The sequence below is a fragment of the Lates calcarifer genome, linkage group LG9, assembly GCF_001640805.2.
Source record: "Lates calcarifer isolate ASB-BC8 linkage group LG9, TLL_Latcal_v3, whole genome shotgun sequence".
In the NCBI taxonomy this organism is placed as follows: domain Eukaryota; kingdom Metazoa; phylum Chordata; class Actinopteri; family Centropomidae; genus Lates; species Lates calcarifer.
In genome coordinates this window covers 7,297,698-7,316,866 of record NC_066841.1, presented here as the reverse complement: position 1 = coordinate 7,316,866, position 19,169 = coordinate 7,297,698, and the positions used below count along the sequence as shown (strand labels likewise).

Here is a 19,169-nt window from a genome sequence, read left to right as displayed (position 1 = left end):
GATGTTTGGGCATTTGCATTTATACACAGACAAAACACTGCCAGTGAGATGGAAGTTTGGGAATGACGAAAGAACAGCCAGCCCCCTCATTGTGTGTTGCATTACACAAGCAACACACACACACACTGAAGATGAGATAGGTAGGACAGATTACCACTGAAATAACAGGAATTAAGAAAATGTGCATTTTGCACAATTTTCAAGGGTCATTAACATCTGTGTATCAAGATCGTCATCAACTTAATAATTACTATTGATATGATCTACGATAGTTGCATTTCATACTGACAACTGTGTGATCAATTATATTTCTAAAGGCCCTAAATGTGATTTTCTAATTTCACTAATTTCCCTACATTTCCTTATGCAGATCTTTCTTTCTTTCTTGCCTCTATTTCTTTTTGTTTACCATTATATTGATCGCTTTTTACTGAGGACTGAGGCAAGGACAGAGATGGTATTTTTATATGTGATTTATGTGATTCTGCAGTAATAACCTGTCCTTGCTATAGCTGAAACCCTGCAGGCTCATGCTCGTGCTCTCTCACTCTCTCTTTTTCCTGCTCTCTCCCTCTCTTTACCTGTATTTATTAAAGTGTCTAGCTACCTACCACTGTTGTGCTATTGCCTGTGCATGCATACATGCATAGGATTTCTTAATGGGTGTTTTTGGAAGAAGTGTTGACAGGCACTGAATGTGTTGTTTTTGTGTTCAAAATAAAACAGAAAATCACTACGTATCTGCTTCAGTCCCAAGTGCACATGTAAATGTTCACGCACTGCATTTAGCAGTGTGTGTAATTTCCACTGGCACTGAGTGTGTTCCCCATTGCTCTGCGCATGCTCGCACAGAGGCTGTGTTACCCATTTGAATTGAGTGACACTGCAGTATGATGGGAACCCTGAGAGCAGTGTGGATCATGGAGACTCCTGGTGGCCAGATTGGTTATAGCAAGGTCAGATTTCACTGAAACAGTGTGAAGGCAGCCAGAGACAGAAAAACGATCAGACAGATAAACAGACAGCTCAGACAGTTGTCTGCCAGCACCCCCACCCTAAGTCTTACTCATCAGTCTCATCAGATTGTTCATGTTGTCAGAACCGAGTCCTCCTGCTGTTGATGTGGAATTATCAGTTATTTTTAGGGGTACAGTAACTAGATGAGTGATGTTCTGCACAGCTGGAGAAAATGGGCATATGTTACAATGCTCACAGGGGCATGAGACTGAAGGATACAGTGTGTTTCCTTTTTCCTCATCCTTCTTAAATTTCCATCAGTTATGCAGTTGCGTTTAAAACAGATGAAATATGAACTTGAGAGTTTGAGCATGTTCAGCAGCAGAAGTCAAACACATAACACAGCAATTTTGAGAGGTCATGAGATACTGCTATGTTAATGCTTGTGGCCAAGATAAGATGCAATGATCAAGGAGAGGACAAGGACAAAGGTGGTGGAAAGATGGTCTTGGCATGGATGTATAGAGATTTCTGAGAGGTCTTTGCACAGATCTGTTCCAATAATTGGTTTAGGAAGGTAGATTATATTACTTGGTGTGGGTGTGCATGTATTATTTCACTAACTCGCAAGGGCACAATTAACTCATTAAGGGTCCCTGAGAGATGTGGTATCACTTCACAGTTAATGTAGACTGTGGTTATAATAATCCTAATTATTAACATGAGTACTGTACCATTACTGAAGCTTTAAGACAAAATAATCCCATGTTTAATTAGCATTTCAAGTGTTTTTTGTTATAAATGATTTATACTTTAATATGTTTTGACAAAACTTTTCAGAGTATTGTATGGTGTATGTTTCTTCTAATTCTCATTCGCTCTGTTTTCTCCCTAAGAATGGTCTCAACGGGTTACACCTGGCCTCTAAAGAAGGTCATGTCAAAATGGTCCTGGAGCTACTACATGCAGGCATTGAGCTGGAAGCCACCACCAAGGTAATTTTTCTCTCTATGCTTGCTCATTACAGTAGCATTTCGTGGCTTTAGCTAAGCTCAGGGTTAATTCAGTTGAACAACAGCAATAGAGCCATTGCAGGGATCCATACATAGAGCTAATCAAGTATCTATCACCTGTAACCACAAACACTTAAACAGCTTTGTAAGATTACTGATGAGTCTCATACTTTATCCTGTATGGGGTTTTCAGTGTCATAAAGGAAAAGAAAATCCGGGGTTTTGTGTGATAGAGTCAGTCCTTTGATCTCTCACAATTTTTATTTAACATCCCAGCTGAATACAATACTCAAGATGTATTTCAGTGTCAACTTCTCGGTGTAGAGATCTAGGCCATTAGGTTGCAATCATTTTCCTCTCATTCTCTCTATTTTCTTCTCTTGCCGCTTGTGTGGTTTTGTGTGTGTGTGTGCGTGTGTGTGTGACCTACAGAAAGGGAACACTGCTCTCCATATTGCAGCGCTGGCAGGGCAGGAGAAAGTGGTGGCGGAGCTTGTCAACTACGGTGCCAATGTTAATGCCCAGTCACATGTGAGTCACAGCGAGCTTTAAGCAAGAGAGGAGTGTGTGAGCGAGTGTGCCTAGTCACCGTGTATGTTTTTGCTTTTCTGTGCATGTCTATGTGTCGCACTTGCTAAAGAGAAGTCTATATATTTACATACAGTATCTGTAGGGCCAAGTGTATGTATATGTGTGTGTCCTTGTAAAGATAAACACCTGTTAATTATTTATTTTCTTGGGTAAGGTCAGGTCAGAGTCTCAAATCTATGTATTCAGATGTGTGTGTATGTGTGTATATATGTTGTAATATAAGTAGAGGCATGTATTATTATTTGTTTGTGTATTTGTAACTATGCATAATGTATTTGTGCCCTAGCAGAAAGGGTTCAGCCCTCTCTACATGGCAGCACAGGAGAATCACTTAGAGGTGGTCAAGTTCCTGCTCGAGAACGGTGCCAATCAAAGTCTCCCTACTGAGGTATATGTCTCTTCAGACTGTCTGTTTGATTGCAAGTTTATCTGAGGTTGCCCTGATTAGCCATACTGATAACTAGTGAGTACATCTTTTACACAGGTCACAAAGATGTTCTATTAAAAGAATGGGGATGGGTTACAATGCAAAACAAAATCATAATTTTACAAAGTAATTTTGTCTACTACTGGGTCCTGTTAGCTATAATTCTAAACAAATATTATGGAATAATTTTCTGTCAGACACAACACCCATTTCTAACTTTCTGAGCCCTTTGTTTGTTATGTATGAAAGATACTTTTGACATTTTTCATAATAAAGTTTAATAATGGAGCATTTCTGAGTACAAATAATATATGACTAAATGTCTTTCACTGTAGCTCATGGAAATATTATTCTGCATGGTTTTGTAATTACTTTGGCCCTTTTCCTACCCTCTTCTCTATTCCTCCTTTTGACCTTCCACCATTTCTCAATCTCTTTCACTCATCCTCTCCCTTCTCAGGATGGCTTCACTCCCCTGGCCGTAGCCCTTCAGCAGGGCCACGAAAATGTTGTGGCACTGCTCATAAACTATGGCACCAAGGGCAAGGTTCGCCTCCCAGCACTACACATCGCTGCACGAAACGATGACACGCGCACTGCCGCAGTGCTCCTACAGAATGATCCAAACCCTGACGTACTCAGCAAGGTATGCACTCTATTTTTGTGTATATGGGTGCAATGGTTTACTTAATGTATTTTGACAATGCTGTCAACCAAAAAGAAAAGAAGAAGAAAAAGATTGCATGTGCAGAAAGAAAAACAGATTAACAGTGATGTGCTTCTATGAATGAAAAGAAAATTTTAAATAAAGCACACCATTACAAAATAGTTTGAGGTATTGTCTTACTGTTCTATCTCTGTTCCCTCATGTCCCAAACATGAACTTTGTTTTTTAATCGTGATATGAATAGATAGCAATCATCTGTATTTACACTCTTGTTGGCACTCTCCCTTTGTGTCTCTTTCTCTGTAGACTGGTTTCACACCTCTCCATATTGCAGCCCACTATGAGAATATGAGCGTAGCCCAGCTGCTCCTTAACAGAGGAGCCAATGTAAACTTCACACCCAAGGTCAGTTAAGGAGGAAGGATCAAAAATGACGCCTTAAAAGAGTAATGAATGGGGTTCAAACATTGTTTGTGGAGGAATGATATAAATAGAATCTGTATTTTCCCTATACATGTAGTTGTTTAATAGAACAGCTTCCATTATACTTTTGTCATATTTTCAACAACTACAAGTGATGATGAATTTTAGAACCAACTTATTTTTTCCTCTGCTCCTGTAGAATGGCATCACACCCCTTCATATAGCCTCCAGGAGGGGCAATGTGATGATGGTCAGACTACTGCTGGACAGAGGAGCACAGATTGATGCCAAAACAAAGGTAATGTATGGCTTTTTGTTACTTAATGCATGCTTAATTCTTCTCAGTATCTGTGTAGTTTCCCTCTTCTGTTATGCTCCTTGCTGATTTCTCTTGTGTCGTTTAACACCTCTCCAATTACTCTCCCTCCTCTCCTCCCTCTCTCTGTAGGATGAGCTGACTCCTCTCCACTGTGCAGCCAGGAATGGTCATGTTCGCATTATTGAGATCCTTCTGGAACATGGTGCTCCTATCCAGGCAAAAACCAAGGTAGATGACTCTAATGAAATACAGGAATCAAAGTGGCTGTCTTTTAGCCGTCACTACTGTGAATGTGGAGTATTTTGAAGTAAATCTACTGTGGGAATCTCATGAGTATTTCTGTTCTCAAGGCCATTAGAAAATTAGCATATAAATCAACTTGCTATAGACATGTTGCCTACAATTTAATCCAACTTTGGATAATTAACATGAACCAAGATGCCTGACACATTGGTCTGTTTACTGAGCATTTTAAATCTGAGCCTCATCTCGTCTGAGGGCTCATGACCATAAGAAACTGAATCTTATTGGCAGTGTGCTACATACAGCGTGATACATGTACAGGACCTTATTTTGGCAAGATTTACAAATCTATCTCCAGCTCTTTTTCACTTTTCATTTTCTCTCCCCTTTTCCTTCCTCTCTGTGTCCTCATCTCTGTTTCCTGCAGAATGGTCTGTCCCCCATCCACATGGCAGCCCAGGGGGATCACATGGACTGTGTCAGGCAGCTACTGCAATACAACGCCGAGATTGATGATATTACGCTGGATCATTTAACCCCTCTTCATGTAGCAGCCCACTGTGGTCACCATCGCATGGCAAAAGTCCTACTGGACAAAGGGGCCAAAGCAAATGCACGAGCTCTGGTGAATAACTGCCTCTTTAATTGACTTGCAGTACAAATATACAGGTTACTACTCTTTGCAGTACTGTATTTGATATTCACCATCATTGTGCAGTCAAATGTGAAATTAATATAACTCTGTAAATTTCAATAAAATTTATTTCTGAAACAATTACAGTATAGTCAGAACCTTCAGTATATAACAAAAAACTTGAACTCAAAAGGCCTCTGGACTGTACATATGTGTAGTCTAGTTGTGAACTATTTTCTCTGTGTCTCCAGAATGGCTTCACACCTCTCCATATTGCTTGCAAGAAGAACCACATGCGGTCCATGGACCTGCTGCTTAAGCACTCTGCCTCCTTAGAAGCTGTCACAGAGGTGAGATGATATGACAAAGGATCTGAAGGAATCTGAAAATGAATAAACATCCACTCCTCTGGTGTTAAGAAGAGTTTTGTAAGAAGCATCTGGTGGTTTTAGTTACTGCTTCTTATCTTGTCTATGTTTAAGATCAGTCAATGGCAGGACACATATGGTGCTGTATTTTAAAACTGCTATTTCCCCTGTCAGATGTCAGTGTCATCTGTCTTAAAGTTTCAAAACTGCCTGTTTGATTGACTGCCAGTCAGTCAGATGTTGCTAATGAACTAGATGTAACTTGATGTCTCTGTAATGCATTCATATTCACCTCTGATGCTCCTCTCTGTCTGTTTTTGTGTGTGCAGTCTGGTCTTACTCCTCTTCATGTAGCAGCATTCATGGGCCATCTGAACATAGTGAAGAACCTGCTCCAAAGAGGGGCTTCACCTAATGCTTCCAATGTGGTGAGAACCCCTGTTTTCTTCCCAAAACTAAATAAGCCCATAATTTTTCTTTTAGATCACTTTCCAACATTGCCTATTCAATGAATTATCAGCACTTGTTATCAATTTTAAAGTCCGTTACAAAAGGTTCTCTCTCTCTCGAAAGAGTGGATTCCACACTGGATTCAATAATTAATTACAGGAAAAGATTAATTTTGTAGGTCATAAATTCAACAATTTGCCATAGATTCTTCAAGGTTCTTTTTCACCACCACAGAAAGTCAGCGCTGTTAAAAATGATAGCTTTAATTATTTCTGGATTACTGAAATTAATAGACTGATGTGAACTATGGGTTCTTGTATGAACAGGGTGGATTTAAAACTGGTCAAAAAGTTCTACAACTGATAATAAATAAACATTAAAACAACAAATTTTGTTTTTTCTTTTTAAGTTAGAATAACAGTACCTGAGAGGACAAACTGAACCTCTCAATGCTGAGCAAATATACAGTAACGGATGAATGAATTGAAAATCTCAGTCACATACATTCAGCTGACATTCTAGTATGTAAACTGAGTGAGTTGTTGCTGTGTTTACCCACACCAGAAAGTGGAGACTCCCCTCCACATGGCCTCCAGAGCAGGACACTGTGAAGTTGCTCAGTTCTTGCTGCAGAACGCAGCGCAAGTGGATGCCAAGGCAAAGGTATGAGTTATGTAGTCTTACTTCACTCATCACAACCTGAAACAAACTGTGTTTGTATATTTTATTGCTATTGAGTATTTCTTGTTAAATAAAGTTAAATAAATCTCATGTACTTATTAAAGTTAGCATACATCTGCAGCAGATTCGGTGGGGATAGTTGGCAAGTAGTGTCAAAGTTGATGTCTTTCTCCTTGTCGCCTGTGTCCAGGATGACCAGACACCTCTACACTGTGCAGCCCGTATGGGCCACAAAGAGCTTGTCAAGCTGCTCCTTGAGCACAAGGCCAACCCCGACTCAGCTACAACTGCAGGCCATACGCCCTTACACATCGCTGCGCGTGAAGGACATGTCCACACCATTCGAATACTGTTGGATGCTGGAGCTCAGCAAATCAAGATGACAAAGGTAGAGTAGAAGCTATGGCAAAGGAAAAACGTTTTAAGAAAGTAGTATGGGTTCAGCTTCTAAACTATATGAGAATGATGTAAAATGGAAAGTACATGTAGCAGATGTATGACAAACAGCTCTCTGTGGTTTTCTTTCTTTTGAGCAGAAAGGCTTCACTCCCCTCCATGTGGCCTCTAAATATGGAAAGGTGGATGTGGCAGAACTACTTCTGGAGAGAGGAGCCAACCCTAACGCAGCTGGGAAGGTGAGACAATCTGTGCTTCCCTGTAGTTCAGATCCCTGAAGTACACACAGACAACGAGGCACTCTTTACAAGGCTGTGAGAAGCAATTCAGCCAGAAGTGTGACCTCATAGACATGATTTTAGTACATCAGCTGATTGATTATCATCATATGTGTTTCATATATATATGTTTCTGTGTGTTTTTTGTGTATGTCTGTGGGTTTATATATGTGCACATGTGTATATGTGTGTGTGTTTAACAGAATGGTCTGACACCCCTTCATGTGGCCGTCCATCACAACAACCTGGATGTTGTTAAACTTCTGGTCAGCAAGGGAGGATCTGCACACAGCACTGCTCGAGTAAGATGCTCACATATGTGTGTACTTACACAGGCAGGCCAACACAGCATGCTAACCCATCACTGACACAAATACCAAAACAGGTCAAATGAGTGTGTGGTACTCAAACATACAGTAATTTACATGACAGTCTTTGTACTCTAAAGCACTCTCTCATGACAGTTCAAATTTGAATCTAAAATTGGACAAGACGAATATTAAGAAAAGCGTTGCCCACTCTGGTCTGTGTGTGTATGTCCTTGTTTCTCCTTACAGAATGGCTACACTCCCCTGCACATAGCAGCCAAGCAGAACCAGATGGAGGTGGCCAGTTGTCTGCTGCAGAATGGGGCTTCACCCAATGCCGAGTCCCTCCAAGGCATCACGCCCCTACACCTGGCTTCACAGGAGGGACGACCTGACATGGTGGCTCTGCTCATCTCCAAACAGGCCAATGTTAATCTGGGAAACAAGGTATAATATTAGAATGGATCAAAACCCATCAGTCTCAGAGAGAGTGACTTTTCATTATATACATAGTTTTTCATAGTTTTTCATCATACATAGTTTTTCACCTTCAAATATGATTGTAAGATTTTTGGGGGAAAAATGTATCATTGATCCTGGTGATTCTTTCTGCCTTTTAGAATGGACTGACCCCTCTGCATCTTGTGGCCCAGGAGGGTCATGTGGGCATCGCTGACACATTGGTCAAACAGGGAGCTTCTGTGTATGCTGCTTCACGGGTAAGTTACACCATCACCACTGGTTAAAAAAATGATAAAATAAGTCATTGTGAGTGTTATTAGGTAAGATGAGCTAAAAGGTGTCACTGAATTTGCTCAGTCCACTTTTCTGATGGAAATGTTTAATCTCAAGCTTTGACTGCATGACAAGTTAATGACTATAGATATTTCATTTAAACATGTGGCTTTGTCACACCAGCTAATCCTTTTTTAAGACATCAAATATATGTAAAATCTATCAAATATCTTTAAGACAACATTTGCCATCCTTTTTACAGTTGTGCATGCTCATGTTTGCAAGAGTTTACACATGTCTTCACAAGATCCAAGCTGCCTGTTAGGAGGCATCAATGAAGCTACTGAGCAACAGCCAGCTGTTTCTCTTTCTCCTCACCTCAGATGGGCTACACACCCCTTCATGTGGCCTGTCACTATGGCAACATCAAGATGGTGAAGTTCCTTCTGCAGCAGCAGGCTCATGTAAACAGCAAGACAAGGGTAACCTATCTAAATCTCAGTTGACTTATACTGTATATGACTATATATGACTTGTGCTCCATATGGGCCTTTTGACTAGCTGTGTATTTTTGTTTGTTTGTTTAACCACCAGTAATTAGTTCAGCTGTATGACCAAATTGGCTGGAGCATTAGATGCCAAAATCATTACTGTGTTTCTTGTTTTTCCTGACCATCCTCCCTCTTTATATCCCCAGATGGGCTACACACCTCTACACCAGGCAGCTCAGCAGGGCCATACTGATATTGTCACCCTGTTGTTGAAACACGGAGCCCAGCCCAATGAGATTACTTCGGTGAGACACTTTTAGGAATACCTTACCCTGTCTCCTGTTATAACCTTCTTCTCAACACTGGGCTTTCCCTCTGACTGGCACTCTGAATTCTCTGGGGAAACTATGTGTCCTATAGATAACATGAAAACAAAGGAGTCTTTGAAGGCATCTCTCTGAGACAGCATCTACTTTCTGGTCACTCCTATCACACATTACATGACGTGATTCAAATGGCTTCATGGACACAATTTACTAAAACCAATCAAAGATACAGTTCAAGCTACTGGTGTACGAAGCCACATTCATATGACGGCTATCAGGGTATTTCCTTTTGCCTCTGACAATATTGACTGCCTCCTACATATTCTAAAGGGAGAAGGTCAATATACTTCCCACTGTTATAGCCTTGTGCTGTGATACATTTTGTGCAAGTGCATCCCCTTGTCTCCAGTCACCATTCATCCCTCTATGCTGATGATACTTTATTATATCTTTGTAATGTGTATAATTTTCTCCTGTTTATATAAGGTATATTTTTGACTTAAGTAATATATTGCTAATTCCAAATTTAAAGAAATCACCTTTCCATAGCTCTAATTACATAAAATACTCTGTAGCAGTGTTTTCTCATTAAAAATGACATATGTACACTGTATCTACATTTATTTGCATTTTATTATAATGGTCTGTATATTTTTTCACTTTGTGTTTTGTGTCTGCATTTTGAGAAACACTTAATCTGTAAAAATGACAGCTGCTGTGAAAGCGTTTATCATTGTCGAATACTTTCTACTAAAGGAATGAAATGGTGTTATATTTTTACTATAAACAGAGAATCACATTATCAATAATTAATCAAATCAATGGAAATATTTTGCGTGATATTTCTTGTCTTTCTCTGTGTAGAATGGGACATCTCCCCTGGGCATTGCAAAGCGGCTGGGTTACATCTCTGTCATTGACGTGCTGAAGCTGGTTACCGAGGAGTCTGTCTCCGCGGTGAGCAACACATCATGCGTTGTTCACATGGTTACAACAAAGCATGCAAATAAGTAGTCTTGACACACCATAAGTCAGATGTTCAATAAGATAATTTCCTTGTCTTGATCAGGTTCAGCTCCCTCACCAGTTTTCAAAACAATTCAGCATTTCCCATCTGTTCCTCTCTCTTTCTTCTCCACCTCTCTGCTTCCTCTTGCAACCTGCTCTACACAGATCACTACAGAGAAGCATCGGATGAGTTTTCCTGAGACAGTGGATGAGATTTTGGATGTTTCAGAGGATGAAGGTAGGCTATCTGATTTCATTATGTTGAACAGAAAACTACAGCTTTGATAATCCATTTTCAGCTCTGATTCTCTGTTTTGGTAGAAGACGACTGTTTGGGAGGTACACTAACATATCGAAGTACCACAATGAATTTAAATATATATATATATATATGGCTGTTTATAACACCCTTTTCCATTTGTTTTGTAGGGGTTGCCCAGCTAACGTTAGGTAGGATTGTGTCTGTATCTCTGCCTTGTCCGGTCCGGTGGCTAGTAAATTTGTGCCTTCATTGCAATTGTACTTTCTCATTTTCTCTGTGTGTCACTAATTGTCTCTCTAATCAGTTCTTCTGAGTCTGCTCTCAACTCCAGCCCTGTTTGCGTTTTTCTATCTTTATCTCCTCTTTATCTCCTCTCGCTCGGAGATTTATTTAAAAAAATTTGTCTGTTTTTCATCAGCATGTAGTCACGACATTTTCCTTTTTTACCAGCATTCAATGCACATGTGTTCGTGGACTCATTATTGACAGAACTCCAGTATTTCTGCATTTAAAAGACAAACGGCTTCCTTCCAATTCAGCATCACAATCACTTCTGCCTTTTACAGCCTAATTGATCAATAAGCTGATTACACACACGCTGTGCCCCAGCTGTGACACACTCCTGTAAACAACACACACAGGTGCTGTGTATGCAGTTATCTTTCTGCTTTAAAGAAATTAGGAATTAAATCAAATCACTGTAATTTTAACAACTAATTTTGAAAGCATTCACATGCAAGCTTCATTTTTAATCAGTTTTGTTTGTGTGGCTCTTGTTTAATTGTGTTGCCTCTTCCTTCTTCACCATTTTTTGGTTTAATTGTACAGCTTGTACTAATGTCTGTAAACAGCTCTGTTTTTTGAAGTGATTTGTGGTTTACTATTGTTGTTCTGATCATTATTTCAATATCATTCCTCCTTAATAATTGAGGTATTTTCTCCTACACAGAAACAACCATCACCACATGTGATTTCATCTTTAATGGGCATGCTCACTAAAAAAGCTGTCACCAGGTGCCTTGCAGTTTGCCGTCCATGCAGTCCTATACTGTGTTAATATTCACTGTCTTACCAATCTTCTTCTTTCACTCCTTTGGTTTCCATTGGCTCTAGTTGTTGTTGGTTTGACCATTTGACCATTGCTTGGACTAAATATATCTGAAATTGCTTTGTGGCCATTTTTTCTGTGGTTTCGTGAAGGTGAAAGGATGGGAAGTATGGTGGTGTAACAATTAACTAATTCCACCAAAGGAGAAGTGATTTAAGTGTGACATTATTTTGATTCAAGTGGAGAGATCAGCTGGCAGTTCAAGATACTGTCACTCATTAAAAAAATGCTGAAACAAGTCAAAATGCACTGAGGAAAAAAAATAATTCCATTGGCAGATTATATTAATGAAACATTTTACATCTGAGTGGAAGAACTTGAGAGTTGAGTTCAGCATCATTTTGCCCTGTATTCCCCTGGTCTTGTCCTTCTCTCTCTTAATTCTTTATGTGCTCTTTGCAACCCGTTCTTTGCCAGTCTTCGTTTTTTTCTCTTTCCTCCTTTTCCACATCAGTGACCTCTTTATTTTGCCCACAGGAGACGAGTTGCTCGGGATGGATGGAGCACGCTACTTAAAGCTTGATGATTTCAAGGACCAGGACGATGACTTCCTCTCCCCTAAGAAGACTCTAAGAGACTTTGAGGGTGGCATGGGTACCACGTAAGTGTACTAGCTGATGATGGGATAGGGGGTGGGGGGTCCACAGGTAGTAGTAGACCTGGCTCTTTACTCTTATGTGGAGCACACATTGTCTCCTACCTCATATTATTCTCACTACTTCTGCCACAGGCCGTATTCTCCAGCTATTCCCAGAATCCCTTGTGTGTCCCCAGAGACAGTTCTGCTGGATCAGGTGGGTTTAACTCATAATGTTTTGAACATGCATTACATTTTGGGCACTTTATTGTAATGAGGGTAGATATTTTCTTTCTAATATTAAAAGGTATTATGATATTTTTGTTTCTTTTAGCTTATCTTCTCTTTTTTACTCTGCCTGTTTCTCTCTGTAACTGTCTCTCTTCTCTCTCACTCTTCTCATTGTGCTGTATTCTTTTATATCACCTTTTCTCTCTCTCTCCTCGTCTCTGTCTGCCTCTTTTCTGTCGTTCCCTCCCGCTTCTCTCTGTCTTAATCTTCTCAGTCATGGTTATTTTACTGCCTCTCAGTTTTTCACTGCCTTTTCTCTTTTTTTTCTCCCTCTCTGACCTCAGCACACTCCCATTCCCCTGCCAAAGGAGTATGATGAAGACTCTCTTATCCCGAGTAGTCCTGCTACAGAGACCTCAGACAATGTCAGCCCCGTGGCCAGCCCTATTCATACGGGGTAAGCTAATAAAACACTTCACCGCATGTCAATCCTCATCTCTTATTTTACTTATGTTAAATTGTGATATTCGTTGATGCTGCTTGTCAGGCTTATCGTAAAGACAGGATTTTGGCAGATGTGGTGAGATTACCAGTATTATAAATGTATTCTAGAAGTACAGCACACATACAATGGTACTGGATATTGGACAAAGGAGAAGGGGAAGTCAAAAAATACTCTGAATTTAAGTTCATGTGTATTGTGGGTATTGTTTGGGCATTTGGCAATCTTGGAAGGTCTTGTTAGCATGACTGACAATTCATAACACAAAACCACAAATCTCTTAGGAGGGAAGGCAATTTCAAAATCCCTCATTCAAGAAGTTTGGCTGCTTAGTTAATGCTGCACTTGGCAGAATCATAGGAATGTTTTTATTAGATTTAACCCGGGATTTATATTGTAAATTGGACGATACATAAATGATATATGTTGAGGATCATAAACTGTTGGCTGATCCCTGTTAGGCTTTGTTTATATTGTTACTGCATACAGCACCTGTGATTAAGATATTGTGACAGGCTTCATAAGGTTAATGCAGCATAATGTCACTTTATTATTAAGTCTGCTTAGTTCTAATTTATGCAGAGCACCATGAGTCAGCATTTGAAAAGCAGAATATGAAGTGAGGGTGTATGTGGGGGAAAAAGATGAACTCATAAGAGTCACCCTGATCAAACAGCAAGGGTCTCTCTTTTTTTTTTTTTTTTTTTTTAAAGATCTTTTCCTGTCTTTCTTGCTGCACTTTGTGGCCACTCCAAATGGCCTTTCGTCCCTCTGCCTTATTGAGACAATCAAAAAAGAACGGCACCAGCACAGAGAATTGGTGTCTCCTTTATGAACCACTCTGCATAAAAGCATAAACAGACAAAGACTAGATCAATTCAAAACATCGCAAAAAAATACACAAATGAGTAGTCCTTTCCTGTTTCATTCAATGGGTTTCACTTAGGAAAAGCCATTATTCGTTTTTTTTAATGTAGTGTTCCTGTCCTGTGTTATTTCCTGTGAGCTGGACTTGTTATTAAATCACCATGTCACTGTACGACCATTAGCTTCCTAGTGAGTTTCATGGTGGATGCTCGAGGAGGCTCCATGCGAGGCAGCAGACACCACGGCTTACGGGTTATCATTCCTCCTCGAACCTGTGCTGCACCGACACGCATTACCTGCCGTCTGGTCAAACCTCAGAAATTGACCACACCTCCTCCGCTGGTGGAGGGGGAGGGGCTTGCTAGCCGTATCATCTCCCTAGGGCCGTCCAGTATGCAGTTCCTTGGGTGAGTCAACTTTATAGTTAGTCTATTTACTGTAGTTATTCATCTTTAGAATGCATGGATTGGTAATTTGTCAAGCATGGAGGACAAGCACTTTTTTTTTCACTTTTTCTACATGACTTATGGCTTGATTATTGTGCCATCTAGTGTACATTCTCATTCATCTACATATCTCATGGAGAGATTGTAAATTATGGCATAATTTAACAATAACAGAACAAAACTGGAACTGGATATTCTTGGCTTAAAAAACATTTTTTATATCACAAACTCCATGATGCAGTGCAAGCCTGAAATCAGGATCAAAACCAGATTTTTATGCACGCTGTCTTTGTTTCTTCCACAGGCCTGTAATTGTGGAAATCCCTCACTTTGCCTCACTGGGCCGAGGAGACCGAGAGCTCGTGGTCCTCCGCAGTGAAAATGGCTCAGTCTGGAAGGAACATCGCAATCGCTATGGCGATGAAGTGTTGGAAACTATTCTGAATGGCATGGATGAAGGTCAGTGTGATGGTAATGGGTGTAACGCTCTGTTAGACCTTGCACGGTTGCAAATAAGTCAGTCTTAGTCTTAATGAACCACCCTGGACTTAAAGAACAAGGACACAGGGAGGGGATGTTTTTTTATAGAAAGGTTCTGTAAGCAGTATCTGTCCTTTCTTTCTCTTTCTTCCTGTTCACTCCTTACCATCTGTAGACCTGGAGAGTCAAGAGGAGCTTGAGAAGAAGAGAATCCGTCGGATTATCTCCACTGACTTTCCCCTCTACTTTGCCGTGGTCTCCCGCATTCAGCAGGAGAGTGATCTGATTGGTCCTGAGGGTGGCCGGCTGACCAGTAAGCTGGTGCCCCATGTTGAGGCCATCTTCCCTGAGACAGCAGTCACCAAAAGAGTGAGACTAGGACTGCAGGTAAGAAGAAAAGTCAAAAAATAATAGTAGAAATACAGTAGATATGAGTGAGCAAGAAAGTTGAAAAGAGTCAACAAACTAAGAAAACAGAGAGGTAAGGGAACAGAAGATTTGATTTTTCTCTCATCCAGACCTCCACAGACACGCATATGGGAAGCTGGCAAACACTCATGTTCTCGTCTCATCTCGTTTCACACAACACCTCTGCTCGGCTTTGTTTTCCATGACAGAAAGATTACGGCGGATTATGGGTTCCAAATTTCAGTTTTTCTTTTGGTCACTTCAGTGTACATTGTTTACGTTGTCTGTCACACCACTGATTTATCACGGCACTGATGCTATTTAAGGAAACTGCATGGGTCCAAGTTTTGCTTTGCCTTATGCTCTGTTTATGTTTTCCTTTTATCCAGCCATTCATCACTCCTCAGTTCCCTGATTTAAGTTGTGAGCCACACTGACCGAGCTGATGCACTGATCTGAGTTGGGTCAGGTGTGAAATATGAATTGGTTGCATGTGTGAGTATGGCTGTGAGTTTGGTGTTTCTGTCTACTGCACATGTGTTTCCTGCCTTTTTACTATCCTTCTGGATCACTTTAAGTCAACTTTTATATTGTGTTTGTGTGTGAGTTTAGCTCTCACATATTTATACCCCAGCCTTCTGTTCAACTCTGTATCCATTATTCTGTCTTTTTGGCATTTTCCTGCTCAACAACCTTTTCCTTTACCACTTCCACTTCAGGCACAGCCAATCCCTGATGAATTGCTGACGCGACAGCTTGGTAACCAGGCGACCTTCAGCCCAGTGGTTACCATCGAGCCCCGCCGACGCAAGTTCCACCGCCCAATCGGATTACGCATCCCACTGCCACCATCCTGGAGAGAGAGTCCTCGGGATGCTGGGGAGGGTGATACTACCAGCTTGCGCCTCCTCTGCAGTGTCATTGGTACGATCCACTTAGAAGTTGATCAAGTAGACAATAAGTTTGCCTGCTTCCTCTGTAAAAGAATGACTTTTGTGCTTGTTTGAATTTTATGGATATTTACAAATAAAATGTGCTGTAAAAATCTGTATTCAGGCATCTGTTACCTTGTTTATCAGGGCATGAATGACACAGTATGGTTGTTGTGTCTCAGGTGGAACAGCACCAGCTCAGTGGGAGGACATCACTGGAACCACAAAGCTGATGTACGCCAATAACTGTGCCAATTTTACCACCAATGTCTCTGCAAGGTGAGCACCTCAGCAGTAATCAAGACAAATTTATTGCCAGTCAGCTGTCCTTCCCCGCTCTCTTGCCCACATCTGCATTTTAATCAAGTTTCTATCTGCCTATGCTCTCTTTTCTTCGACTTTGCCCAGATTCTGGCTGGCAGACTGTCCACGCACGGCAGAGGCAGTGACCTTTGCCAATTTGCTGTACCGGGAGCTAATGTCCGTGCCGTACATGGCCAAGTTTGTTATTTTCGCCAAGATGAATGAAGCACGTGAGGGACGCTTGCGTTGTTACTGCATGACAGATGACAAGATGGACAAAACTCTGGAGCTGCACGAAAACTTCACTGAAGTGGCCCGCAGTCGAGATATTGAGGTCAGCTCTGGAGGAAAGGAAAATGTTGCCAAGTTCACAATAAGGGAAAGCTGATAAGGAGATCAGTATGGGTTATGGGAACCTCAAACATGTTTCCTGGTTGTTACCCACTTTTGAGCAGTGGGCTCTTGTTTCTAGTGAATTCTTTATATCATCTATCAGTTTGATAGCAGCTACTTAAAAGTATGCATTAGAAAGCATTAGAAGATGATTATTCTGGTAAATTTCATGGGAAAAACTATTGAAATATTATATTGTAAAAACAGGAAAATTATAGGTATGTTTAAAAATAAGAAATGCAGCCAGTAGGTCAGTAACAGTGTTAGAGAAGAAGTGCACTCAGTTTTTTCTTTTTGTCATGATAAGAAAGATGGTTTACATCACTGCTGGCTTTGCTGGCATTGTTCCCAAAGCCTGCCCATTGTCGAGAGTATAATCCTGCAGGTGCAGTGTTTGCTGCTTTGCAGAGGAGTAGGAGTTAGTGTCTTTTTCAAAGATGTTATGATATCAATCCACACTGTGGCTGTTTTACATGGGTCAAATCATTCTCACATGATCTCTTGGTGTACTTATCTTGTCACCCTTAACAATTTGTGACACTTTCTACAGCTGATGGAGGGCATGCCGTTGCACCTGGAGTGTTCCGGGAACCTAGTGCCCATCAGGAAGGCCACCCAGCAGCCTCGCAGCTTCAGCTTCCAGGCCTTCAGAGATAACAGACTGCCCGTCTCTGTCAAGGTCTGTTTCCATCCAACTGTTCATATGCCTGCTTCTCTATCACTTGCTACGTATTCATACAGCGTTGTGGTTTTGTTTTTTTCAGTTGTTGAGTTCAGTGTGTCAAGGATCCTTTCACCAGTTAGTCAGTTACCCTCCTGAGTACTCACCTGCTGATCACCCAGACAACCTGTTCACATGGTGGTTTTTTTGTGTCTGTTTGCCTTTCACTGTGATATCTGTGAGCTAGACTTTTCAGTTCGTCTCACCATTAGCATGTCAAAGTTCAGATAACAGTGCAGGGCTGCGTTCCCTCTGCAGTCACTCAGCACTACAGAAACACCACACTAAGAAAGTGAAATATACACCAGTTAGTTGCATAATAACAGAATTTAACCCAAATACTAAGTCCAACCTTAAGCTTTAAGAAAAATATCACTTACAACTCGTTCACTCATTACATGTGTACACCAATCAGTCCCTTTGTTTTTGTGGTTGTCAAGCCATTTTTTATTTCTAAACAAGATTATAATTGTCCAAATTTGTACCTGATTTCTAATATAATGTTACAGTGTTTTTTTATGTGTGTTCCTTTGGTTACAGATGCATCACTGTAAAATTTGTCCTTCTCTCTGATCATGATTGTCAGTCATTTTTGTTATTTCAAGCCCTTCTCTTACACAGATTACTGTTTTTCATACTGTGTGTCTATATGTACGTGCTCCATCATGTGTGTTTTGTAATTACATTTATGTAATTTTTTCATTTGTTTGTTCAGTTATTTTGTTTAGCACTTCATCTATTTGTCTGTCAGTGCCTTTCTGTCCATGTGTCAGTGTAACACACACTACTGTTCAGCATCAGCTAGATGAATACTTTGATAAATATCTTTTCGTTATGATGTAGCCAAGCAACAAACAACTTACCTATCTACCTGTCGACTCTCTCGGGTAACTGTTTGCATGTCCTGTGACTCCCTCACTTTCTTTGCCTGCCTTCCTATCTTGCGGCCTTGCCTGTCTGTATGTGTCTGTCTCACTGTCTCTCTTTCTCTCTCTCACGGTCACTCTGTAACTGTCTGGTCTGACAGACGTCCAGGTAAAATGTGCAGGTAAATCTCTCCCTCTCGCCTGCCTGTGGACTGCTTCCATCCCTGTTTCCCCCTGCTTCTCGTCCCATGTTACTGCGCCACATGCTCGAGACATGGTGGAAGGATCTAATACCTGTTTTAATCTGTTTTTTTCCTCCTCTTCCTCGCTCTTGCTCTTTCATTCTCTTCCTTTCTGTCTTTTAATCTGCCTGTTCCTTTCACTTTATTCTCCTCCTCTCTCCATCTCCTCCAAACTCCTTTTTCTCCACTCTCGCCCTTCTCTCTTCCATTCCTCTGTATGCTTTCTCTTTTTTCCTCTATTTCCTCTTTCCGCATTCTCCCTCTTCTACTTTTCTCTTCCTCTCTCCATCTGTCCTTTCTTTATGTCAGGTCAGAGATAGCAACAAGGATGCCACTGGGTTTTTATCCTTTCTCCGGAAGTGCACCAAGTACGAGGACACACAGCATGTACTGTGTAACCTTAACATATCCATGCCACCTTGTGTCAAGGTAAGGACGTTTTTGCAAACACACCCACCGCAAGCACACGTGCACAAACTTTTGTGCTTGAATTTCTCTAGACGTCCATTTGCTTGA

The 19,169-nt window shown here is 40.8% G+C and overlaps 1 protein-coding gene across 9 annotated transcripts in view; it reads left to right on the top strand.

Annotated features, from left to right (window-relative positions):
• The window catches only part of ank1b (ankyrin 1, erythrocytic b), a 63,223-nt gene that overhangs the window by 28,970 nt on the left and 15,084 nt on the right, over positions 1–19,169 (top strand). For 4 of the 9 annotated variants that reach the window (XM_018680656.2, XM_018680654.2, XM_018680659.2 and 1 more), the window contains exons 3-34: positions 1,854–1,952; positions 2,403–2,501; positions 2,848–2,949; positions 3,449–3,634; positions 3,962–4,060; positions 4,278–4,376; positions 4,527–4,625; positions 5,068–5,265; positions 5,526–5,624; positions 5,972–6,070; positions 6,657–6,755; positions 6,964–7,161; positions 7,310–7,408; positions 7,651–7,749; positions 8,005–8,202; positions 8,376–8,474; positions 8,874–8,972; positions 9,188–9,286; positions 10,172–10,264; positions 10,481–10,553; positions 10,745–10,765; positions 12,163–12,286; positions 12,416–12,479; positions 12,838–12,950; positions 14,045–14,269; positions 14,613–14,767; positions 14,964–15,175; positions 15,916–16,120; positions 16,311–16,407; positions 16,537–16,765; positions 17,375–17,503; positions 18,963–19,082. In XM_018680656.2, the coding sequence (XP_018536172.1) occupies positions 1,854–1,952; positions 2,403–2,501; positions 2,848–2,949; positions 3,449–3,634; positions 3,962–4,060; positions 4,278–4,376; positions 4,527–4,625; positions 5,068–5,265; positions 5,526–5,624; positions 5,972–6,070; positions 6,657–6,755; positions 6,964–7,161; positions 7,310–7,408; positions 7,651–7,749; positions 8,005–8,202; positions 8,376–8,474; positions 8,874–8,972; positions 9,188–9,286; positions 10,172–10,264; positions 10,481–10,553; positions 10,745–10,765; positions 12,163–12,286; positions 12,416–12,479; positions 12,838–12,950; positions 14,045–14,269; positions 14,613–14,767; positions 14,964–15,175; positions 15,916–16,120; positions 16,311–16,407; positions 16,537–16,765; positions 17,375–17,503; positions 18,963–19,082 (4,029 nt within the window). The remainder of the gene's footprint in view (positions 1–1,853; positions 1,953–2,402; positions 2,502–2,847; positions 2,950–3,448; positions 3,635–3,961; positions 4,061–4,277; positions 4,377–4,526; positions 4,626–5,067; positions 5,266–5,525; positions 5,625–5,971; positions 6,071–6,656; positions 6,756–6,963; positions 7,162–7,309; positions 7,409–7,650; positions 7,750–8,004; positions 8,203–8,375; positions 8,475–8,873; positions 8,973–9,187; positions 9,287–10,171; positions 10,265–10,480; positions 10,554–10,744; positions 10,766–12,162; positions 12,287–12,415; positions 12,480–12,837; positions 12,951–14,044; positions 14,270–14,612; positions 14,768–14,963; positions 15,176–15,915; positions 16,121–16,310; positions 16,408–16,536; positions 16,766–17,374; positions 17,504–18,962; positions 19,083–19,169) is intronic. The other 5 variants (XM_051072843.1, XM_051072842.1, XM_051072840.1 and 2 more) reach the window with 5 other exon arrangements.